Source organism: Sturnus vulgaris, chromosome 3, assembly GCF_052056855.1.
Source record: "Sturnus vulgaris isolate bStuVul1 chromosome 3, bStuVul1.hap1, whole genome shotgun sequence".
Classification (NCBI taxonomy): Eukaryota; Metazoa; Chordata; class Aves; order Passeriformes; family Sturnidae; genus Sturnus; species Sturnus vulgaris.
This window is the reverse complement of record NC_142245.1, coordinates 46,006,539-46,031,718: the sequence shown is the minus strand read 5'-3', so window position 1 is coordinate 46,031,718 and position 25,180 is coordinate 46,006,539. Positions and strand designations below refer to the sequence as shown.

General features: G+C 39.8%; 2 protein-coding genes and 1 long non-coding RNA gene across 8 annotated transcripts in view; 2 read left to right on the top strand and 1 right to left on the bottom strand.

Annotated features, from left to right (window-relative positions):
- LOC106852240 (guanine nucleotide-binding protein G(I)/G(S)/G(O) subunit gamma-4) overlaps window positions 1–13,434 on the top strand; it is a 92,922-nt gene extending 79,488 nt beyond the window's left edge. For 2 of the 4 annotated variants that reach the window (XM_014874773.2, XM_014874765.2), the window contains exons 2-3: window positions 6,256–6,361; window positions 12,666–13,434. In XM_014874773.2, the coding sequence (XP_014730259.1) occupies window positions 6,266–6,361; window positions 12,666–12,794 (225 nt within the window). In that variant the 5' untranslated portion in view covers window positions 6,256–6,265 and the 3' untranslated portion in view covers window positions 12,795–13,434. Of the gene's footprint in view, window positions 1–259; window positions 302–2,905; window positions 3,018–6,255; window positions 6,362–12,665 lie in introns of those variants that run through there. The other 2 variants (XM_088161529.1, XM_088161530.1) reach the window with 2 other exon arrangements.
- On the bottom strand, window positions 73–23,989 carry LOC148224321 (uncharacterized). Of its 2 annotated transcripts, none has more exons than XR_015802371.1 (3): window positions 23,430–23,988; window positions 20,916–21,021; window positions 73–1,977 (listed from the first exon to the last, which is right to left on the bottom strand). It is a non-coding gene; the product is annotated as an uncharacterized LOC148224321 (long non-coding RNA). The 2 variants fall into 2 exon arrangements; XR_015802372.1 differs by lacking the exon at window positions 73–1,977 and adding an exon at window positions 17,196–19,493 and having other exon boundaries at window positions 23,430–23,989.
- Window positions 23,990–24,188: 199 nt separating this feature from the next.
- The window catches only part of B3GALNT2 (beta-1,3-N-acetylgalactosaminyltransferase 2), a 31,532-nt gene continuing 30,540 nt past the window's right edge, over window positions 24,189–25,180 (top strand). The window contains exon 1 of one of the 2 annotated variants that reach the window (XM_014874813.2): window positions 24,189–24,354. In XM_014874813.2, the coding sequence (XP_014730299.1) occupies window positions 24,261–24,354 (94 nt within the window). In that variant the 5' untranslated portion in view covers window positions 24,189–24,260. The remainder of the gene's footprint in view (window positions 24,355–25,180) is intronic. The other variant, XM_088161522.1, reaches the window with a different exon arrangement.

Sequence of the window (25,180 nt, the reverse complement as noted above, 5' to 3'; positions counted from 1 at the left end):
ATCCCGCGGGCGGCGGGGAGGGGGTCTCTGCCCGCCGTGCTCCTTCCTCCTCCGTCAGCTGCCTGCTCAGGGAAGTGGCCGCTTTTCCTGCTGCCAAGCTCGCGCTGACGGAGGAATAACTCCCGCTGCCCGGCTGCTGCCGGCGGTGATCACTGATGTGTGTGTGGTGCTGGGAGCTGCTGCACAGCAGAGCCATTAGGGCAGTGCAGTGAGACAGAAAACTCGGAATAACAACTTGGAAAACGCTTCTACCCTGCAGGTGATGCGGTGCCGAGCTTCCCGGAGGCGCTCTCCCTATCTTGTAGGTTACAATTCTGTTCAAATACGTTTTAAGCGGGGCTTAAGTGGAATAATCAAAATTCCCTGTGTATTTCTTTGAAAGCTCACAGCTATCTTTCAAAATTAGCTAAAGAGGTAAAACAGTAGCCAGGGGTAATCTTTCTACCTCAGACTTTCCAAATCTCTGATGGTTTGCTGGGCTATATGTTCACATAACCTGTATGCTCATGATAAATAATATTGCACTAAAAGAGTGCCCTTGGGAAATATCACATTAGTTCAGCCATTGTTTCATTTGTTTTTTTAATGTTGAGGAGCAAGATGATGTTTTTTGAGTAAAAATTTGGGTGTGATGGCAAGAATTTTTGGAACTTGGCAATTGGACTGGATATAGTACTGGATATACAGTTAGATGAGAACTGAGCTGTTGGAGTTTTGCTGATTTGCAGTTACATGAGGAGAAGTTATTTTCAAAGTCATCACATTTATGGTATGAAAATTCCATTCTTTCCTTATCGTGAACAATAGTTCTTGCCTTTAATCTAATCATTTTTGCTTGTACTACTAAGCTTCTCCGTAGGAGATGGAGTGAAAAGCTGTAGTAATTTTCTTGTATTTCATTATGCAGGCATGAGATAGAGAAAGAAAAGGATTCCTCACCTTCCCTCTCTCTTTACAGAGCTGCATCAGTTGCTGTAAATCTTAGAGTAAGAACTGAGATAGCAGGGGAAGTTGGGTTTCTTTCCGATTATTTTTCTTGTTTTTTTCTTGTAATTTCCTTGGTGTACCAGTTTGATGTTGAACAGCTGTGAGGCTGTAAATTTTGCTGTTTATGTTCCTGTAAGTTGATAATGAAATGTAACGATCTTTCCTCAATTTAGGATGTGATTTGCAGGTCATTATCCAGGGATGATTCCTGCTAATGTCACTGGGACTTAGTTGAATGATTGGGTTAACTGTGTGGTCCAAGAAGTACAGAGCTTGTGTGGAAGGGGTTCTTTGGAGTTTTCAACCCCAGGTTTTCTAATCTAGTAATTTCAGGTCCATCACTTTAAATTAAGACAGCAATTTGGTTTCGGGTTTTTTAGATTGAATTCTAGAGGTCACTTTTATGGTATGGCATTTTAAGATTGCACTTGGAACTAGAGAGGGGGAAATTGCAGCTTTTCATCCCTGTTACTTGTAGAAATCCATCCCCAAGAGCTTGAAAATTCGATTTTGTTTCTACGTTACTCAAGTTTTTAGACTTTTCCTGCATTTTGCTAGCAGTCATTTATAATGTTTAGTAATCAAAGGTTGCACTCATTACTTAAATGCAGCATCAAGCTATACTTGCAAATATTTATGCAGCTTTCTGCATTACCATAAGAAAAATTTGCCTTTACAGTGCTGTTGGGTACAATCACCCATTGTAAAAACAAAGAAGGAAAAGCTACTCTTCACAAGCATTTTTTGGAGCCTGGGAAATTAAGAACTTCAGCACACATGGGTTATGTGCACGCAGAAAAAGGACGAAGTAGGGTAAACAAAACGAAACGCCAGAAAATGCAGGGTGGGAGGCTGTCGCTGTGCAGCTTTCAGGAGTGATGCTTTAGGAAAGGGCTGTCTGGTGTGGGGTGCCAGTCAACAGAAACTGCTGGGCTAAAAGGGGCTGTGTGGCTGCTGTCACTGCTCTTTGTTAGCGTGGCCGGTGTTCCCCTAAAAGAAAAAAATCAATAGAGGGCAGGTCAGTGAACTCGGTGTGCTGCACAAAAACACGCTGGATAAATGAGCTCCTATATAATCCAGGTCTGCTGGCTGCAGCAGGAACATGTAGACTGCATGTAGGCTGCTCGTTAGCACAGTCACTGTAACTACAGTGATTATCAGGACCTGTGTGTGCCCCTATTGATCCAACGTAAAAACAGCCAGGAGCGAGCAATAGCAAATCCAGCTGAGGATTTCTGGTTCGAGGGGTTTTAGGTAATTCAAATGATAGGGAGAAGTTACTCCTTCTAAACACCAAAAGTGATGTGGTCAGCAGGTCAAGGGAGGTGATTCTGCCCCTCTACTCAGCTCTGGTGAGACCCCACATTGCATCCAGCTCTGGGGTCCCCAGCACGGGAAGGACATTGACCTGTTGGAGCAAACCCAGGGAGGGACACCGGGATTTCAGGGGGCTGAAGCACCTCTCCTGTGAGGAATATCTGAAAGAGTTGGAATTGTTCATCCTAGAGAAGCAAAGGTTCCAGGGAGACCTTACTGCAGCCATTCAGTAATAAAAAGAGGCTTAAAAGAAAAACTGGGATAGAATTTTTAGCAGGGCTAGTTGTGAAAGGATGAAGGGTAATAGTTTTAAACTAAAAAAGGGTTGGTTGACTCAGACCAGATATAAAGAAAAAAAATTTACCATGAGTGTGACAAAACACTGTAACAGGTTGCTCAGAGAAGTGGTGGACACCCCTTCTCTGGAAACATTCCAGGTCAGCTTGGACAGGGACCTGAGCAACTTGTTATAGCAGATGTTCCTGCTCATTGCAGGGGCCTTGAACCAGATCCTGTAGACTGCTCACCAAGGTACAATATAAAGATAAATGTGTCTTCCCGTGGGACTAAAGGCTTAGAGAATACTTGGACAGTTTAAGAGGAGTTGCCTTAAGAGAGAGGATCAGATCCATTTGCCAGGCTGCAGCCTCAGACGAAACACATTCTGTGAGAGGGTGTTTGAAGGAGAGGCTTCCTTGCATTCCAGGGGATGGGTATGTAACAGATGCTCTTGTAATTAAAATTTCTGTTCTCTCCAGAGTTTTATTTCTATGTAACAGTTTTATTTCATTAAGGAATATTAAGCTTAAGGTTATTATCCTAGGTCCTAAGGAGAACAGAATCAAGTGTCATACAAAGCTTTGTCTGCAGCCAGGACTTTTATCACAGCCTGGTTTGAAAGTGAGTACAGTTCTCATTGTCAACATCACACCATATGTAATAGGGCCCTAAATGATGCACAGATATGTGCTGTGTTTGCAGAGTGTGAGAGAAGGTAGCAGTATATGTAGCTTGGTATGTGAGAAGTCAGTCTCACAAAATTATGGAACCAGACCTGTCTGGAAAAAAAAAAGAAATTAAATACTTAAATGGATGCTAAACACTTCCAGAAATATAGTAGTTAAATATTTAAATGTAAATATGGCATGTAAAGGCCAAGGTTGGAGCAGGATTTGGAACAGAATAAATGTTTATGCTTCAGAATATAAACAAACCTCTTGCTGGGGTAAGTGGAAATTTTCTCCAGTGTCTGAAATGCCTAGTGCCACACTTTTTTCAGGTTTTAAAGTTCATTTTTTATGAAGCCTCATATTCTGGTTGTTTTCTGATACTGTGAAATGCTTTGCTAGGCAAGATACATATTTTCTTTTTTAAAATTTTCATATTTGGTGTTTCAGAATATAGGTAAGGATATATTATCTCTGGCATTGCTTTAGAAACATGGTTTGAATTTTTAGAAGCACTTTTATGCCTAATAGCCTTTTCAAAATTCTACTATGGACTTAACACAATCCTTATGTAAATGCTTAAACACTGGCTGGAAGTACTATGAACAGTGTTCCTGCCAACTTTGTTGTAGCCAGTGACAATTTAAATTGTCTGACTCTAATGTTTATAGCTTTTACAGTATGAGTGAATGAATTGCCAGAAAAGCTTGAGAGATCTGGAATTCTCTGGACTGTTCAAGGAGTTGCAGTTGTCTAATTCAGTTTAATTTAAATGTACGTGGCAAATGTAGAAAGGCCTCTGACTTGATTTAGCTGTGACTTTTTTGACTTTGTGATCATTAGTAAGGTAGATGTGGAGATGATAAAATTTAAATTAGTCACTCTTGGGGGGGTGTCATTTTGTAACCAAAGCTAAATGTGTTTATTCTAATTTTTGTGGATAGGTTGATACATAAAAGTGAGGGGGTTGAGTCGAACAAACAGTCCAGAGATGAGCTGTAATTCAGAACCTTCTCCTTTTGTGAATGTCTTTCATCCTTTCTGCTGTTTGACTTTCCACTGCAAGTAAAAACACATCTCAAAATTGATTGGAAGCTGTGGCTTGGTTGTGGATTTTTGTATGGTACATGGCATTTTATGCAAAGCCAGTTCCTCCACATATATTCAGTCCTGTGCCTTGTGAGGAATAGGAGTTGAAAATTGTAAACAAAGATGAAGACAATGAACCTGCTGTGTTCTGACACGATTTTATTTCATCAGAGCACACAAGGAAGAAACTTGTGTTCCATTCAAATGACACATGTATGCAGAAAACCTGTTCTTTGTCTTGGCATATGTTAAAGCTCTTGTTTTGTTTGGCACAATTAATATATTTTAAAGTAGCATTTCCCCACCTTGGCTTATACTAGACCTGAAAGAAAAAGATTATATTGTTTCTTCAAATTAGTGTTGGGCATGGCTTACTATGGCATTTGTTGTCAACTATCCTGTCTTACAGCTCAGGTTACTGATTTTTAGAAACAGTCTATTTCATACCAGGCTGTGAGAAGAAAAAACTGTCTTTGCATTGTCTCTGAGCATTTGTGTTTTGCAAAATCAAAGTAGTTTAAAAAATCTTCCTTCATTCTTTCTGTACTAAGGAATTGTGTACTTCTCTTGAGTCTAACAGGGACATTGTACATACAGGGTTTTTTTACAAGAGCGTTTCCAGTGTCCTACTTTATTTCCTGTTTGTATCTTACACCCCAGTGACTGGATCAGGTAAGCTAACTAGGTTCAAGAAGGGACATTTGTGTGGTTCTAGATGTTTGTTTCTTATCCAGAAATAAGCTGGAATATTCATTGTGAAAGACCTGAGCCTAAAACTCCTTTGGCAGTAGTGCAAAATGGCTCCTTGTGTGTGTTTTTTCTCCTGTGTCCCATCTGCCTCTCACACCCTGTGTCATTTGCATTTTGCTGAAGTTTGTATTGGTTTCTGAGGCTTGGTGCCAGACTAATCTGGCTGCAGGTGGCACTTGTGCTAAGGACAACAGGAGAACGTTGCCTGATTGAAACCTCAGGATCCAGTCTCACTAGGTAGTCTAGGAACAACTAGTCTAGGACCTGTCTAGGTCGTCTGTATCCCATCACCTTTCCATGTGGCCTTAGTCCAACCTCCAGTGACTTCAAAATAGTGACTGTTCCTTGTGCTGGGCCAGTGCTGCACAGAGGTGTCAGCACAAGGGAGTCTAACACCTCTGGCATAAATATTGTAAGTTAGTCAAGGTCTGAATGTGGATGTCTCAACTCATTTGGTAACAGTGCTGAGGACTGCTGGATATTGAGTTGATTTAATCCCTCAGGGAGTAGCAATGCAACAGAACCAAACACTGACATGCCTTACCTAGATGTCCCTTCCCAAGAGCTGCAGATCTCTTAAAAAATAAAGCATTCCTATCCTGGACAGTGTACTGTACTGGGTTTAGTCATCTTTGGACTTTGCTGGGGATGTCTAAGCAAAACGTTGGAAACCACTTCATTATTTCTTCTTAAATCTGTTACCTCATCTCTAAACTTCTTTTATCGATAGTCAGAATTCTGACTTGTTCTCTATCTTAAAATTTCTCTCTGATGCTTGGTGAGAGCGGTGTGGCATTCATTTCCACTGCACACATTTCTGAGCTTGTTTTGATGTTCCTAGGTGTAACTGGGGTGTGGAGCCAAACTGTGCGATGCCTGCAAGGTCTGTTTGTGAACAGCTGTTCTGTGTTGGCAACGTGAACCAGGGCAACCATTTTCACACTGAAGTCATGGTCATGTGCCCCACATTTGTATGTCATTTGCAGGATTCAGGCAGAATGCTGACGATGGATGATGCAAATATGTAATACAATGAGGTGCCATGGAGCAAGAGAACAGAAATAAATGGTGGGCAAGGGTTGGTTAAAATTCAGATAACTGTCCTCTCAGTGATTGCTGCATTTGCTACCTGTTCTTTAAATGGTCTCAACTTTTTCTCTTCCAGGAAAAGCAAAATGAAGGACCTAGTGTCAAACAGTACAACCAGTATTTCTCAAGCCAGGAAAGCTGTGGAGCAATTAAAAATGGAAGCATACATGGATAGAATGAAGGTAAAGTTAGACTTACTGTTGATATTTTGAATTCACTGACTAGTTTGTGGAACAGCATGCCTTTAATAATGCAGAAATCAATGTTGAAATGTAGAAATATGTGTTGAAACAATATTCAGTACTGTAAGTGAGTTACATGTTGACTGGTGGACTCTAGTGAAGCAATTTCCAAAGCCTAGCTTCAAGCCTGCCTCTGTATGAGTGTCTGTTATATTTATCAAAAGTGGTATTTTGTGAAATACTTAAAATCAACTGGCGGGTACGCAGGTGCTCTTGTCACCTGTAGCGGAATTGAAGTGCAGCTCTGGTTTCTTGGTTTTTCTCCTTTAAGAATTGGAAGATAGTCTTTAAGATACTGCAAAATTTTTGAATAATGATGAGACAAGCTGAATTGTTTTACTTTGTTTCAGTGCAGACATAATTGCACAAAAAATGTGTAAGACTGCAGTGTGCAGTTATGATTTTTCACATTTGATAACATGTTGTGTGTGAAGATTTTGTTTCATCATGCCTCTAAATACATGTGGATTAAATATTTTCATTAAAGGCACTATTAAACAGAGGTTTTCAGGTTTTTTTAAACAAAAAATCCCGTGGATTATTCTTGTATATCTTTCTGCTTTCCACTAGGCTGAAATTTTGTGAAATATCAGGCTAATAATGCTATAATACTTTTTAAGGAAACAGTGCTCATTTCTTTTGCTCTCTGCCTCTGAAAATAGGGAATAATTATTTTGATAAAAACTCCCGTTTCTACAAGGAAGAAGGTTTTTTTTGTCCTTCCATCTTTAAAAAGTAACTTTTGAAAAATAATCATAATTACTCAGTTCTCTGCAAACAACTGTGACTGAGTTGTTACAAACTGTAACTGAGATTATTAAGTCAGTAGGACAATTTAGAAATGTTGTACATTAAAATCTTCATGTAGTCTTAACTCAGCCTGTTTGTCCATCCATGCTATGTGCTGAAAGTCTGCATGTAGTCCATGTGGGGACAGTAGTATATATTTATGATTTTTAAAATAGTCTCAGATCACAAACTCACCAGCTAGAAAATTAGTATTTATAGTTCAGAAATATTAGTGCAATTCACATGAGTGGTCAATCTTGTTCATATGGAAAAAGAAATTTCAGTTGCTCTGTTTTGTGGCAGTTTTTAGCGATGTCTTGTAAGGCCATTGAATTTGCAAAAGTAGTTTCTCTATTTCATAGTGTGTTGCAAATTCATCACATAACCTGTTCACAGGGACAGGTGTTTGTTTCCTGCAGTAAAAGAAAGTCTGCCTTGGTTAGTCCCAACTCAGGTCATACTGCAACTGCATGAACAGAACTGGCAAGGGAGGGTGTGGGTGGCAGAGGAAAGGGTTGGAAAAATGTGGCCCAGTTTATTGGCATTTGAAATCGTTCTTAGTGGATTGTCTTAAACTTGCTTCCATATATGCAGTGTTAACTGTCATGTCATTTGGTCAGTTATGCAAATAGCTTCATTAGTTAGGTGTATAACATTCTTAATTACATATGAAAGAAAGACATAGCTGCAAGAAAGACATGGGTTATTTTTAGTCAGTTTAATTAAAAAGAATGCAGTTATTAGCAAATGTGGCAGACCTAAAAAACAAGTAGCTTGAAAGTACAATTATTTCACTTTTTGAAACAGCCTGGGACCAAAAACACACCAAAGAAAATCTGACATGTTTCAGAATTATGAGGGTTCCTATACTAACATAAAACTAACATAAAATACAACTTTTCAAAATGCTTTGATTTCTAGCATTTTTTGAACAAGTGTATGAGCGATTGTGAGAAGCAGTTGATTGGCTTTTTATTACTTCAAAATCTGCTTGGCTTTTTAATCTTGAATCAGTTAAACGTATGTTTCAGCACAGTCAAATTTTAGTAAGAGACTTTCCAAGGAGATTTTAAGTTCTCAAATCATCACTCAAATGATCAAGTAGATAAATGAAATTTACTTTACTTTTTTCTGATGTTTTGCATCTGATTAAACTAGTAGACATTTAACAAAAGATCAGGACTTTCCAAATAATTTAATTAAACCCTCTTTTGCAAATAACTGTAGCCAAGTTGTTCTTGCCACAATAGGCAGGATCACATTGCTAACATTGAAGAGGGGTCTGTGTTATTGACTGGGGAAATCAGAAGTTCCAGTTTATTTTTCTACTACAGAGGAACTTTGTTTCCCATGCACAGTAGCTGCTGTAACCAGCAAGATTTGGGTCTGCTCAGTTAAAATGTTGTAGTTAAAAGTATGTTGATAGTTGCTGACTCCCCACTGTGTTCTGGATTTTTCAATTAATTTAAGAAGTCCTACTAAGTTTTCTAGCCAGTAAGAGCAGCAAAGCAGTGCTGCGTTCTGAGGTTCCACAAAGACAACTCACTGCCGAGGTGTGAAAGAAATAGAACAACTTGAAAGAGAAGGATGCAGCTATTGGTGTATTGATTGGTAGTTGGAAGGAGGATTACTGTGGGTTTTTTTTGTAAACCATAGGAATCCCAGAAGAATCATAATTGAACCTGTCTTAACTGGCAAAGGAGCAGCTAGAGTTATAACAGAGAAGTAAGTAGGAAGCTAGAAATGCAACTTCCAAGCTAGGAAACACCAAAGTAAATCAGATAAACAGTGGCCTCATGACTAGTAGAAAAATGTGGTGCTCAAGGTGCTAGCAGTAAAACTGAGAAAGCAAAGTTAGTATTGGTATTTATCAGAGCTGTCCTCAGAATAAAGCACTACTTAATCTTCTCTTTGCAAGCAGAAAAGCAAGAGTGCTCTGATGTTTAAGACCCTTGGCATATCAGTTATCATTCCATTTTCTTTTTCCTTAGGAAGATAGGAAGTATTCCTACCTGGTCCTGAATAGTGTTGAGAGATGAACAGTGAGAATGACAATAAATGTGTGTGAATCTCTTTGTTTTAGATATAAAGGATAAGCAGAATGGCTGTTGTAGCAAGACTGGTAGTTAGTCACTAGGCAGAAGACAGCGTAATTGCAGCATTTTGCCCTGTCACTGAAGCTTATAATTATTAGTGCAGCTAACAGGATATTCTAACTCTGGCAGTTTTTATCACCTCTGCTATTCTGAAATATAATGGTAGAATTTCACAGTCCTCCTGAGACTATTACTTTAAAGCATCAGGGTTTAGTGTTCTGTTGGATTTTTTCCCTTTTGTTAATTTGATAACCAGATGTGTTTTTTGCTAAAGAGAGGAAAAGTAATTCTACAAAATGTTAGGTCAGTGTGATACCTATATACTCCATCTTTTCTAATCCACACACCTTAGAAGATTTTTTTTTTTAATGAAGTGTTAACTTTCTGATAGAATTCATCAATCAAACTGGAGTCTGATTTTTTTTCTTTAGCCATTTCTGCAATATGTATAAATTACTTTGAATTTGCAGACCAAGCCGTATGGCGTAGGAAAGCTGACATGATAAATGTGTTGGCTTCATTTGAATATTCAAATCACATGCATTTATTTTCATTCTTAGGAAAAGCTATTTTGAAGCTGCCCAGCACCCCCAAAGGCGAGTAGAAGCTACGATAGAGTGGGCTCCATTTAACTCCTCCCATGGCGCAATGGGACGTGTTTGGCACACCAGTATGTCCAGCACAGCCCACAGCCCTGGCTGTGGGGCACCTCTGGGTGCTGCCTGTGCCAAAGCAGCCATCCCTGCTGGAGCCTTGGTGCCATGCTCAGTGCACAGGCCTTCCAAAACTGCTCTTCCCAATAATGACACGGAGCAGGAAACTTGCTGGAGGCAATATTGTATTTTGCTCTTTTTTGGGCCACAGGTCTGGCTTTGCCAACACCGCTCACAGCCACAGGAACTCGTGTTTTCATTGCTCCTGGACTGTGACCAGCTCATTTAACTCCCTGTTGTGAATGGTCATTATTCCACTGTGCAGGCCTAAGTTACTCTACTTTTAGTGAAGAAATGGTTATAATTCACTTTTATGACTACTGTAATCCCAGTGGGAGGATTTTTTCCTCTCAAAACCTTTTATTTGTTTAAAGGATGAAAATATATGGCCTAGTGCAGGTTTAGTTTGTGACAATGATCACGTTCCTCAGTTTCTTGTTGCAGGTTTGTTTTTAAATAAATTGTACTAAATCAATTGTACTACTGTTTAAAAGCAAACTAAAATGTGACTTAAACTCTATGACATTGAAGGAAGGGTTTCTCTTCCTAGAAGGGGGTCATAGGGCATTGGAGTAGGGTGCCCAGGGAGGTGCTGGAGTTGCTGTCCCTGGAGTTAAGAAAAGACTGGATGTGGCACCAAGTGCCATGGTCTAGTTGACAAGGTGGTGTTAGGTCAATAGCTGGACTTGATAATTTTGAATCTTTTCCATCCCAGGTGATTCTGTGATTCTCTGAATGTATTAATCAGCTTCCCAATATTGCTACCAGCATTACAAGACAAGTTAAATACAAAAATGTGTGTTGAGCTTTTCCTAGTGAAACACCCTTTTTTTTGTTATATCAAAGCACAGCAATATACAGAGAAACAGGAAATTATATTATTGAGTTTATCCCTTCTAAGAGTGAGGTTTGAAATTGTACTTCTCTTCAATAAAAAGCAATATACTTGGGCTGATGTTGCTTATCCATGCATGGAACAAACAAGATCATTACAGGAAAATCATTACAATCCTTTGTACTTTGAGGTCTGTAGCTTTCCACACATTTTTGCTTTACCCGCTTCATTTTTGAGAAGCACTGGTCCTTGTGAACATCTCTTCTGATTTGCTCAGTTTTCTGTTTCACCTGTGCCCAGCAGCCTTCTGTTCACATGTAGTGTCTCTGCCATCCTTTTGTCTTACAGGCCAATTCAAAGACAAACTAATTTTAAAAAACCTTAACACTCTTATTTCCTCCATTAGGGGGGTGGTCTATGCTGGGGTGCCAACCACAGATTCTCCATAGCTTTAAACATTTTACAAAGGCATAGAGAAATTAAAAAGAAAGAAAATAAAGAAATAAAGAGGCTGTAACTGTATTCAGAAGTTCATTCAAATTTCATGGAAATTCTGATTCAATACCCATTGACTTCATAGGTCCAATCGGAAGCCTACTATGGGCTGGGTTCATGTCAAAGCAAGCAGGGCGTGGGGAAGCTTAAAGCTAGCATTGATGACACACCTGCTAGAAAAACACCAGAAATGTGATTTGTTCTTAGCTCTAGTTGTGCAAACGTGCTGACCTCGGTGTTTGATGAGGACAAGCTGTCATGGTGGTCAGAGAAAAGACTTCTTTGTAAACACTTCTGAATCATTTTCTTAACTATCAGAATATTGAAAACCCAATAATTCACCAAAACAAAGAGCTACAGATAGCTGTGAATATCTTGCTGACTGAGCAGAACAAAAAAATTTTGTATATGCTTTCTAAATTCTTGAAAAAATAAATGAGTCACTATGGCCTACTTCCACCAATATTCTTATGGCACAAAGCTGCAAAAATTACAAGGTTTAATATTTCATTTTTCATTTCACGCAAAATAGCTTGCATTGCAAATATTCAACACATTGCTACATTTTTGTATATATTTATATTTTCATAAACTTTTCAGTAAGCATAAACCCATGTTCTAAATTTGTAGACTTGAGAATTATTTATTTTAGAAGTATAAAAATATTAAATTAAAAAATATTAAGGTAGTGCTCAAGTTTAAATGAATGCTGTGAATAAAGGACTACTAATAGTAATTTACTGAGCAGAAGACATTAGTCTTGCTTCACTGAAAAGAGCAGTATTTAGCTTAAATGAGAGCTATGACACATGGTGTTCAAGTTTTGTTCCTGGTTTATTATTTCTTTTTAATCCCATGGTCATGTGCCTGAAGAACTTTTTATTTTTCAACCAGAGGACCAAAGGGTAGAGAGAGTATGTGGAAAATCTTAAAACCAATGAATGGAGTAAGAGCTGAAGCAGGTTTCTCCATAGAAACAGACACTTCAAGGAGAATCCTTGTTGCTTATGGGTGGTTAACACATAAATGTTTTAATGTTTTAAATGTTATGTGTGCTCCTGACCTCCTTCTGATGGAGAGGAACAGCTCAACGTGGGTGATGTCACTCTATGTCACTGTGTTAGATAAAATGTTTGAAAGGATTACTAGGCGTAGGAAGAGAAAATTGAGAGATGTGTCTAATATTTAAAGGATAAAGCAATTTACTCCCTGTTTTAAGATAGCTTCCATTATCATTTGTTCTATGAAAAATATTTATGCAATTCAAATTGGTTCAGAATTAAGTGTTACAGTAGTTCTCTCTTCTCTTCTATTAGGTATCCAAGGCTGCAGCAGATTTATTGGCATATTGTGATGCACACATTGGAGAAGATCCCCTTATTATTCCTGTACCTGCATCTGAAAATCCCTTTAGGGAGAAGAAGCTCTTTTGTACTATCCTTTGAGTCAGTTTTCAATTAAAAATGTCATCTGCTAAAAGTTGGTATCAGTGTTGCATGCTTTTAGCATTTTTTTCTTCAGATGTCAATACTTACCCCATTACTACAATATTTTTGCAAGGTAGTGCAATTTCTGCTAAAAAAACCCTTAAAATTAAAAAAAAACCCTTAAAAATTCAAGGTAATGCTTATCTTTCAGAGCAATGTACAAGTTTAACTTCAGTTCTTCATAAATATTCTTGTGGTCTTAATGAAAATATCAAGTACAGTATCAAATTGTAGATATCTTTGCCAGTCATAGATTTTTCTGGGACCTAAATGAGTCATACCAATTCTTGAAGCTATTTTTAACATTGTTATTTTCTTTGGAAGGTGAATTCAATTCAATTGCCTTTACAAATTTCTATCTAAAGAGAGTAGTGACCTTTTCCTCAAGTAGCACTATTTAGGAAAAAGTCCCAGTGATTTACAATGTTTAGAATGATCAGTCTTATACAGTAAGTGGTGTCAATAAATATGTTTTCTGAAGACTGTAAGAAACTTGACTACAAAAACAATCCTAGTAAAGTGCCGTTGTAACTACGAGCAGAATGAAGATGTATAGTCACACACCAGGATTGCTTCAATAAAACAGCAGAAAAATGTGGTTTCTTGCATTTTATTTTGAATGATAATGATTTCAATTATTTAGAAAGTAAAATGGACTGTGAAAAAAGTATTCCTAAGGATTTTAGTGGAGGGGTGTAAAACTGCCCTGAACAGCACAGGGAGGGGGAATTACATTTTCTGAGCAGCCCTCTACAGGCTTTTGCCCATTAGAGTAGGACTTTATGGGGATGGAGAGTAATGGTAAATAAATGTTGTTCTAGGATATATAGCGAGACCATTGTGCTGTTGACAGCTACTATGTTTGTATATTTTGTGGCCACGGATTAGTTTAATTGTCAGCAAGTAATTTGTGGAGGTTCTGGGATGTTTCATTGTTTTGACTTTAAAGTGCAGTGAGAGGAAAAGAATAAGGTGTGAAATAAGACTGTCTTCTTCATGAAGTAAAATTAAGGCACCTGATGGAAGCAACTGTTACTTTAAAGATTTCTTTTGTTCTTCTCGTTAAAAAAAAATAAAACTTCCAATCTGATGCATTAGGGCAGTTGTCTCACTGCAGTAGCTGATATGTACAGTGTATCAGCCAGCCCCATGAGGCAGGAGATAATTTTGTTAGAACTGCACCAGTTTGAGCTGAGACTCTGAACAGCCACCCAGAACACATCAAGCTTCCTCCCTTCTTCTGCACAAACTTGTATTTCATAAACATCTAAAATACCTGCAAGGCAAAAAACTAGCTGAGGAACTGAGGGCCTTGGGATATTAAGTGCTGAATTTAGATGCTAAAAAGGGCTGCTTGGTGAACAAAGCCATGTGCATTTCCCCCAAAGTGCATGTACCTTCTCCAGCTTATTTTTAGCAGTTTCCATCGACATCTGTTGTCCTGTTTTGTGCAGTGGAAATACAAGATGTCTGCATTGTACAGGTTTTGTTTCCTTTGCCATTCAACTTGGATAATGTGCCTTACTTGGCTGTGTTCAGCTACTAGTCTGGGCACATGAGACGGGGCTTTGGATGGTGATTCTGGTGCTGGCAGAACTCACCTCATGTCTCATGTGCAATTTTATTGTAAAAAATTCCTACAGAACCATACTCCTTTTAATCAGTAGGCTTTTGGGATGTCTTTCATTCAAAGATTTGATATTTTAACTGGGCAGATGAAGACATCAGTATCTTAGCAGACTTGACATACCTATGCTGAAAAACATTCAAGTGTCTTGAACAGGTCTTAGTTTTGGTAGGCTCATCCTTGGTTCCTATTTCAAAGTTTTCAGCTTAAGAATCCCATTCCTAACTTTTAACAAGAATATTTCTTAACGTATGGTGTGTTTTATTTTGGGGGTAGAGAAATAGGGTTTAGCTAACTGAGTATCTGTTTTATTGACAGCAAAATAAAAAAAGGCTTTCTGAAAATATTTATTTAGAAAGAGCAACAAAATGCTTAATAAGGTTCTTTAGGGAATCCTTCCTACAGTGTACATGATTTGGTAACTGCTCTGATCACCATGGCAACATTTTCATTTGTCCTTCCGCATGTATGGTTTTAACTGGAACAGCATGGGAGGAGAATATAGGGCATACAGCTTTATTCTCAAAGGCTTTGTAACAACTTGCATTTGTGGCTCATCATTAACATTCCCATCTAAAATAACAAAATTGCCACAGCTTATTACAGTATTGCAAACAGCTTGCTTTCTGTTTCCAATTAGGGTTAGTGTCTGACATCCTGAGATTGAAATATTTCAGTGCTTTTGAGCATCTCTGGTTATAAGAGCCACATTTACAAAAATCCAGAATTATTATTCACAAGAGGAGAATATAATTCTTTTGATCTTTAGGTTTTTCTCCAAATTTTTTCTTCAAGGAGTTGTGAATGTATTGGAGTTATGTTTTAAATACCTGGTTCCTAATGTTTATGGCTTCTTTCATCAATTCGTAAATTTCATTAGGTTAAAAAAAAAAGAAAATGTATCTATTAAGATGATTTCATGCTTCTAATTTAAAAAAAATAAATGCATGCATAAAGTGCATATTTATGTAGGCAGGTGTCTTTAATACGTTTGAAGAGGTTAAACTGTAAAAGCATAATTCCTTACCAGAAAACAGAACATCTTTCCCTAATATCCTTAGGCCTTATTTACAAGTTCCTTGAATGAAGATATACTATTGGCAAATTAGTAATTTGAAGAGGAAGAGGGTGAGATGAACTTGGAAGATCAGCACTTCAAATATAATTGTAGCAGCTTTGAATTGCATACAAATATATTACTTTTCTTAAGAACACAATCAAAAAATTGCCTCTCTGAAAAAAGAATGGCATCATCTGGTTTGCTTTTTTTAATGCCAGCTTGATCCATAAATCAACATCTAACAGAATATATTTTCCTCCAATCCCAGAAAACCATAAAATGTCTTTTTCATTATTATATTGTGTGCTGCTTTGACCTTTGAGGCAGTTTGGATAGTTTTCTAGTGATACTTGAGTTTCATGCTTAAGCATCTTGCCTCAGTTCTACACAAAAATATCTGAATATTGTACATTTTTCTAAATAATGAATATATATTATATCATGAAGTATAGACTGATAGACAAAAAACAAAAGCTCTCCAAAACATAGATGTATCTAACAGAAAGTTTTCCTCTAGGCTGAAGCAATGAGTTTATATTTTCATTGAACAGTCAGATTTGATTTCTGCTAATTTCAATGAAAACAAAACCAGACCTGCTGCCATCCTAATGCTGTACTGTTCTCTCTCTGTTTCATTTCTAATGCCATTAGGCTTGTTTATTTGTAGTTCAGGCCCAGAAAGTAATGAGTGCTCTCTCTTAACTGTGTTGGGGCTGTCGTCTCACAGAGTGAGAACTTCAGAACAGAACTGGATTCAAGGAGGTTTTGACATGTTATAAGCAATCCTTCTTTCATATCCCAACTCTTGCTGCTCTGATGAAATGAGAGTTCCCAATGGATTCGTGGTAAATTGTAATGTCTCAGTAGCACATGTGGCTGGCTGTTTTGCCTCCATCAGATTAATCTCCTTGGTTTACTTTGAATTTAAGATGCTATCATTTCAATCCTAAAAACTATTTTCCTTCTCTCCATTATACACTAAATTCTTCTCCTTTGTTTCCTATGTCATATATTAAATTAGTGGCAGGGTGCTTGGCTTTTTTAGCAGGGTGCTTAGGCAAATTTTTTAAGCTAACTTCTATGAAATTATGGTCAAAGAAGGAAAAAAATATGGAGGGAAATTTAAACGAAGCTGTTCTACATCACACCATAGGTTAAAAAAAATACAACCTTTGCTGTCAGTGGCACTAAGGTAAACAATTATTCATAAGGATGTTGTAACCAGGCATTTTTGCAGTGACTTACAGCTGGATCAGCTCCACCAGAAGGAAAGAACGCTTTCAGAACAACAGTCTCTAAAGGTGCATATTAAAGCCTAAACTTCAATAAGGCAGTCATTTACCCAGTTGGATTTCTGATATCAAAGAGTAACAAAATACGTGCTTTGAGAGGACCTGATTATATAGTTTTTCTTATCTCTTCATTGTATAGGGATAAAAATCTGTGTACATGATTTTCTTAGAAAATGCCATAATTATGGCTGTCCTTTGGGTCTGCATCAGAATATGGATTTGTTTCTTCAAGGAGACTAAAGAAAACTAGGGGGAGGAGTTGTTCCTAGGAAATACAGGCTTCTTTTACTGAAAACTAATACTTAAAGTCATTAGACTGACTTAAATAGTAATGTGTGAAAAATAGTGTGTAAACTTACCAGAATAAGTGTTACATAAAATTTCACAGGCATCTGCACATTTAATCTTTAGGTAAATAATGTACATTTGCATCTAATTGAATCCAGCGTTATAGCACTATTAAATTAAGTACAGCCATAAATACCAGAACTGGTATGGGAACAACTTTTCTGTCTGTTAGAGGAAGATGTACGTCTGAATTTGTCAAGTACATTTACACCACTCACGCTTGTGAACAAATAAAATGAGCAGCTTTACCCTAAAATTGGTTCTTCCCAAATTCCTATTACAAGTAGAAACTGCACAGGCTCGTCTATTACTGCCACCTACTGATAAAGTGATAAACAGCCGACTGAGACAAAAAAAACCCCAATACCAAAAACCACAACTCGACAAATGACCAAAAGGGGGATTCTAAATTAATGCACAAACTGTCTGAAACAGGGAGCCAGCACTCTTGTTTTTGTGAACTGCATTGTGTAAAATTTCACCTGGCACTGGAGCAGTGCTGCACTGCTGGGGTGCAGTTAAACTTCATGCTTCAGTTCCAGACCGCTCCGTTTAGGAAGACACAAAAGACAAATACATTATTTGCCTAAATAGGTCAGGTGTCTGGCTAAAAACGCCTTCAAAAGTTGAGGAAGTCGTTGTGTGTATCAGTTGGAGCTCATTTTCCAGTTTAACTCAGATGCCTGTTCCTCAGTACTGCAGAGACATCAGTTGTGCCCTTTGCTCCCTGGAGCAGGTGAGGGGGCTGCTAACAGCACTAAGGCTCAGCTCTAGGCCAGAGTGAGTCCCCAGCCCAGAGAGCACCCAGCAGCTCTCACTGACTGCTGCTCTTTTCCTTCACACTCAAACTTCACTACTGCATGTTGGGTTTTTTATTTTGTGGGTAGAAGCTGTTCTGCAGTTACCAGAGTCTGGGACAAATACTTCCTCATATGCCATAGCACAATAATACAGCCAGAACAGAGCTTAGGCCACTGCTTATGCTTAGAATGGCATTTTATGGAAAATACACTAGGCATGGCATAAGGATTTGTTTCAAAAGACCACCACCCATTCCACAAAACGTATTTGTCATGTAGCTTCTCACTGCACCATACCCTCTTGTGTCTTTGAGCTTTAGGTGGCATCCTTGAGCCCTTCACTCTCTCTAAGGCATCCTCTAAAGACATGCACAAATATTCAGCAAAAGGAAGGAATAAGCCATATGTTATAGAAAAGAACCATTGTCACTTTCTAAAAACCTTTCAAGTAACAGTAACTTTAAAGATATTGACAGTTTAACAATCTGTCCCTGGCAAAGTGTGGCTCACGTTGCTTTATCCTTAACTTTCCTGTTGCAACAACTGTTCACGGGGTGGATTCTTGTCTGAGAGGCTTCTCTCTGGAGAGCATACCAGCTTCTATCCTACTCATCAGAACACAATATACATAGATTTCCAATATATATACCTGCTGTGCTGATATGAACATGTCAGTCATACCCTTAATAGATCAAGTGACAAAACTTCAGGTGCTAAGATTTTCGAGAAAAAAATTCGCTACAGAAACTTTGAGAATATAAAGAATGATATAGATAGCAGTTTTTCTGATGTCTTCTTTCTCAGCCTTCACACACTCTTTCTGTACTGAGATTTTGCTTTACACTCTGGAAAATTACTACAGAAAGCAACTATGAAGTAGAAATTAGAAGGCCATAAAAGTGATTACATTTCTTTACAGTTCTGTCCATACCTGCTAAACAAATACTTGCAACAGGGGTGTGAATATATTTGAGGATATTTAAATAGAATCTGGATAAATGAAAAAAAGTGCATTAGAACATCATTAAAGAGGCCAAGTTAAGCAGTGGTTTGAGAAATGTCAGAGGTAGGTTTCTTTATGCATATTCCATTTGCTTCTCTCATTTGTATGTACTACTATCCCAGATCGCCACTGCAGGAATTCCCACAAGGCACAGTATAGGCAGTGCTCAGTTAATGAGCAGTTAGTCAGTACTATTTTGGTGTTGTTATTCATTGTGTAGCCCCAGGCCTGATTTACTCACAAATTCTGCTTTCCATGTAGAACTGTTCCCTGATGAGCTTCTCTGTGGTGCTCATCACGGGTTGCTTCACAAAGTATCTCCACAGTATCCTGGAGGAATATGAGGGTGGAACTATTTGCATCTTACAGTGGGAAGCTGAGGCAGAGCCTGGACAGATTGTAAGTACCTGCTGCTCCAGAATTAGCTCTTTCAACATCTCACACAATGTTCCCACTTGCTCAGCCATCAGCTCTGAGTCCTCAGCTCCACAAACTGGAATGCCTTTTGCAAGTCAAACACACAGAAACTACGGGGGAAAAAAAGGTAACATGAAAGATTTAGCTTCGTGATTTTCCTGGTCTTGTCAGTTCTCCCAAGCAGCAATGATCTTTAGCCTTGTAACCCCTATTTTGTGATCCCACCTCATTAACCTTGCACTTGCTGCAACAAATGAAGCAGCCACCTGGTGCTTTCTCCAGCAGACCACATCCATCTTAGGGCAAAGTAAGCACCATGATGGGAAAAGAGCAAGAGGTCATGCAAATTATTTTAAATTAGATATAGCCTGAATATTATATATCCAGTAATAGACAACAATGAAGTGATAAAAAATATTGTGGTCAATGTGCTTTGCAATCCCCCAACATCTTATCTCTTTACCAGGCATGTGATGAAAAAGTGTATTTGCTTCTTGTAGGTCTCTGTAGGACTTTCTATGAACCCTATTTTCTTATGTACCTGCATCCTGAAGTCTTTGTGCCACTTGTTAAAAATAACTGTATTCTAGCTGCACATGAAGTAGCTAACCCCACCAGCTGGCTGCTGCCTGATTATTGGATATTTGATGTTCCACATCTCTGCAAGACATTCCCATTTGCTCTCTCAGATGTGCTTGTCAAGACTTGGCTGCTGCCATATGGGTAGTTTTGAGTCCATTTCTATTTTTGATTGTCATGAGGATGTCAAGGATTCAATTTAGACTGTAAAATTTATTATTGCTATATTGGTAAATTTGGGGCCTAATTCAGCACAACTTAAAGCTGCTCCTCCAAACAGACAAGAAAATGCAAAAAATTAATTAAAAGAAAAAAGACTTAGCAAAATAATAGAAAAATATTTTTGAACAAAACTTACTTAAGTGGAAGTTAATTAATAAAATGTTAAGTGAAAAAATTAAGATTATACTGTGTACTACTGAAAAGCATTTAAAGAATAAAGCAGCCATCAGACACAGTCAATATGGGTTCTCAAAAGGAAAGTTCTGTTTAATCAATTTGATCTGCTTCTGTGATAGGGTTGCTGCCTAGTGGATGAAGGGAAGGAGGTGGATGTAGTTTTTCTGGATTTTAGTGAGGCTTTTGATACTGTCTGTCACAGCACTCTTCTGGACAAGTTGTCCAACAGTGGTATGAGCAGGTTCCTGATGTACTGAGTGAAGAACTGGCTGAAGGGCAGGCAGAGCTCAAAGGGCTGCAGGGAAAGGGGCCACATGTGGCTGGTGACCAGGGAAGTTTCTCAGGGCTCACATCTAGAGCCAGTTCTGTTCAATATATTTATCAACTAGCTGGATGCAGGAGCTGAGCACACCATTAACAGATCTACTGGTGACACCAAATGGGGAGGTGCTGTTGACTCTGTAGAAAGCTTTACAGAAGAATCTAGATTGATTGGAACACTGGGTAGTGATTAATGGGATGAAATTTAACAAATGAAATGTCAGATCCTGTACCTGGGATGGAGTAACACTAGGCATTCCCGAAGGATTCTGGGAACTCCTCTGCATCTGCACTCCACTGGATCAGAAAGCCGAAAGGGGAAGCAGTAAGACATTTCTTCTGTTTGGGAAGATAAGCAAAATATATTTATTGTAAAGACCTTAAGCAAGGTAAGGAAAGGATTGACAAATCAATCCTCAATATGGGCAGTGAATCTGTTTAGATTATGAACACTGGAAAAAATAAAACACATTATTGGGGTGCAAATTTACAACCCTTTAAATAAAGCCCTTCATACCCTGATCTCTAATCTTTTTTAATATTTTTTCTTTAATAAACTAAAGGCATAAAGATTTTGTGAAAAGTAATATATCAGTGTTACTGCTACATGGGGAGAAAGTTAAGCCCCAAACCCCTAAAATGGAATCTCTCACAAGACCTTCCTCTGTTTCAGATGGAGCACACAGAGATCAATAAAACACAACTCCCTGGGGACGAACTCTGCTAAAATATACACAGCTCCACACTGATTCTTGCTCTTCTCATCTGCTGCTGCTGTCCTAAAAATATCCCAGCTGCCCACTCTGGGCAACAATTAGGCAAATAAACATTAAAAAAAACCTCTGAATGCTATAGACTGGCTAGCTTTGGTACATGAGTACAGCTCTGTATCCATCATGTTTTCTCTTTGTCAGACAGAAAATGCTTATCCAGAGGGACTCTGCAAATTTAACAGAAGCATCTTAAGTTTGCAAGCAGCCTAGAGAATAAAATTTCTGTCTCTTCTGTCCCCAGCTCTTGTGCCCAACATGTTGTATTTGTACTCTGTGTGCCAGAGGTACCCTCTGAGCCTGAACTGTCAGAAGAGTAAATCTGCTCAGAAAGAGAATAATGAAAATGGTGTATTTTTTATAGAGTGGTTATAACCCAAATCAAAATATAACGCAACTCAACTTTTTTAGATTTTCAGAAAAGTAATTTAACATTATCTAGAAGTTATATTCCAGATCAATTTTTCTTTTCATTGTATACATATTCATGATTCTTACATCTTGTAAAAAAATCTTATTTTTAAAAAGCATGCTTAAAACTTAGTGCCTTGTAGCCATATTTAGACACTCCAATGTCAGCTTGCTTTGCCAAAATACTAGTCCTCATAAAAGCCCCCAAGAATGCAAATTGAAACTTATTTATTTATGGGAACTTCTGGAAATCGGGTCAATGGTTGGGTCTGACCACCTCATGATTTACATACAGGTGCACACTGTCAGTATCATACAGATGGTGATGAAATTGGGAGGCTTAGGTAAAATCTTTGGCTATAAAAATCTCATAGAGATGAAACAGAAAAATGGAATAGGAAAGGCCAGTCCTCTACAACTAAACTGTGTAAGTAATCATTTCCTACCTGATTGACAAAAATGCATATGTATCATCCTTTTGACCTGGGTATTCTGTTTGTATAATATGGAGAAACAGGTTTCTCCTGGTTTGTATGTAATACAGTTACTTATTCTTGAAGATGGTAGGTAATACCATAGGGAAAATAAGATGTTAAAGGATTGGGTGTGCTCTATTTTGTCTGCAAAGGAATAAATCACTCCCAGTAATGTTTATAAGATCAATCCCCAACAGATCACCTGGCATGGGGGGAGAACCTAATATATGTGGTACAAGGAATGCAGCGAAATATAGATAAATATTAATAGATGGACCAGTTTTTATTTCTGCAGCTAAACATGCTGAAAGGCAAGTCAAATGTAAATCGTGATTAATCAGCATTTTTTTGTGTAAATGCTTTCTCTAGTACTACTATTTGCTGACAAATACCCAGTTGCATATTAAATATGTTTTAAGTATGCAGCAAACTAAGACTGATGTATTTCCAATACATTTTCCTTCTGCTTGTAAACCTAATATATAAAGGTTAAAATCATTGGTTTGCCTTCTAGTATCTCACTCCACTTAATGAAAAATTAATCTTAACTAAGCAGTTTGAAAGGACTGTATGCAAACATTTTTCATGGCTTGGATGTTAAAAAAAATTAGTCTTCTTTTTGTTAAAAAAAAATCCATTCTACTTCATACAGATCAAGTTCTGTTACTAATTAAATATGTTTTTAATAGCAGTCATTCATGTAGGCCTTACAGCTATTACACGTAATCTTCCAGTTTATACATTAACCAGAAGCAAAAGGCAGAAAATTATGTACAAAAAGTTCCACCTGAACTTGAGGAATAAATTATTTACTGTGAAAGTGCACACTGGAACAGATTTTCTGGAGAGATTGTGGAGTCTCCCTCACTGGAGATGTTCAAGCACCATCTGGACACAATCCTGTGCCAGGTGCTCTGGGATGACCCTGCTTGGGCAGGGAGGTTGGACCAGATGAGCCCGTGTGGTCTCTTCCAGCTTGACCCATTCTGTTAATCCCTGATTCTGAGAAGCCTTGGTTTATTTATCCACATCACTTTTTCAGGTAGATTTATCCTGGGGAAGCCTGAGGAAACAAACGTCTCCTTGTTACCTGTGTGCAGGAGACCAGAGACAAGTAAATTCTCAAGGTGCTGATAATATTGTGCTCTCCTTCACCCTTCTGGCCAGGACCGAGTTGTGCAGACTGCGGGTCAGTCCTTAGGCACCCGATTTCTCAGTGGTGGCTGAAGGTAGCAGGTGAAGCCGAGCTCGGATTATTGGCATTTCATCATGAATTTAAGGATTCCTGGCCGTGACCCAGTCGCAGTTAAAGGACACTTTGATTGTCTAACACGCCCCCTGGAATTTCAGTCAAAGAACGCGTTACTTGCTGGAATAAAACACTCCACAAACTGCGATCGCCGTAGCAGGTCTTTGCCAAGGCGAAGCGCTCTCTCCTTGTGTTTTATTGAATTAGTAAAAGATTGTTCTGGAAAGCTGTTTTGTTCCTAACGCAACGACTTTTGAGAAGGGGCATTGAGCGGATTATCGAATTACGATTACCGGGGAGGGTTTCCCCCGCAGCCGGTGCCGCGGCCAGAGCAGCCGGGCGGTCTCGGAGCGGTGCAGTCTGTGAGGGGACGCGCTGCCGCCGCCGCTGCCGGCCCCTCTCCCGCGCCCCCCGCCGTGTGAGACGCGCGGAGCTGCCGCGCTCCCTCGGCGCCCCGCGGCATTGTGGGGGCTGTAGGCGGCCGCCGCCGCCGCCCGCGCCGCCGCCGCCCGCCCGGGCCGGGGCGGGACTGCAGCTCCCGGCGGCCGCGGGGCAGCCGAGCCCGGCCCGGCCGAGCGGGGAGGAGCCGCGGGCGGCCGAGCCGGGCCGTCGCGCCGGCGCCGCTCGGGGAGGCCGGCGCGAAGGGGAAGGGGCCGGCGGCTGCGGCGGCCAATGCGAAACTGGCTGGTGCTGCTGTGCCCCTGTGTGGTCGGGGTCGCGCTGCACCTCTGGCTGCTGCTGAGCTGCCCCGGGAGCCAACCGGCAGGTAGGAGAGGGGCGGGCGGCGGCGGATGCCTGGGGCATCCCGGCGGGCTGGGCTCCTGCACCTTCTCTCCGCAGGCGAGGAGAGGTCGGGGCTGTGGGGGCAGGTAGCGAGGGCGGGAGAGGAGGGGACGGGAGGGTCGGGGGGATGCTGTGGCCGGGGCAGCGGGAGCAGCGCCGGAGTGCCCCCGGGTTCGGCGGGAGGCAGCGTCTCGTACCGTGGAGCTGAGGGAGCGGCGCAGGCTCCGCCGGCCGAACCGGCGGTACCGGGCGCTGCGGTGGGGGGCTGCGGCTGGTGCGGGGCAGCAGCTCCCGCTTCCGAGCGCCTCCTGCGCCCTCTTCTCCCACTGAGGCACGCGGGGAAGAAATTCTCACCGATCCCGCTCGTGTCGCGTCATTCCCTGTCCTAGGAATAGCTCTTCGCACTGCGCTGTGTTTGCCTCAGCGGTCTTTAAAACCCCTGTGCTGTAAAAAGCTGTTCCTAGGACCGGGTATGATCCAACACAAGTGAAATCCGATCCTTGAGGGCTTACCTTGTGCTCCTTATAAAATGAGGTGCAGTTTTCAGGCGACAAATTTCATGCCTGAGGAAACGGGCATCCGTCTGAACAGAAACTTTTGTCAGCTACCCACAGGTGCTGTTTGATAATATTAAAAAATACCGTACGTGAACACATAGCGGTGTTTTTTTTAACTTGGGGTGTGCTTAGAGCTGTTTAATGACCCAGGAGCCTGTTCACTAATGGAGCCACACTCTGCAACTGGCGCCTGTTTCCCGTGCAGGGTGTGCACAGCTGTGAGGAAACGAGGGTCTGCTGATTGCCAATTAA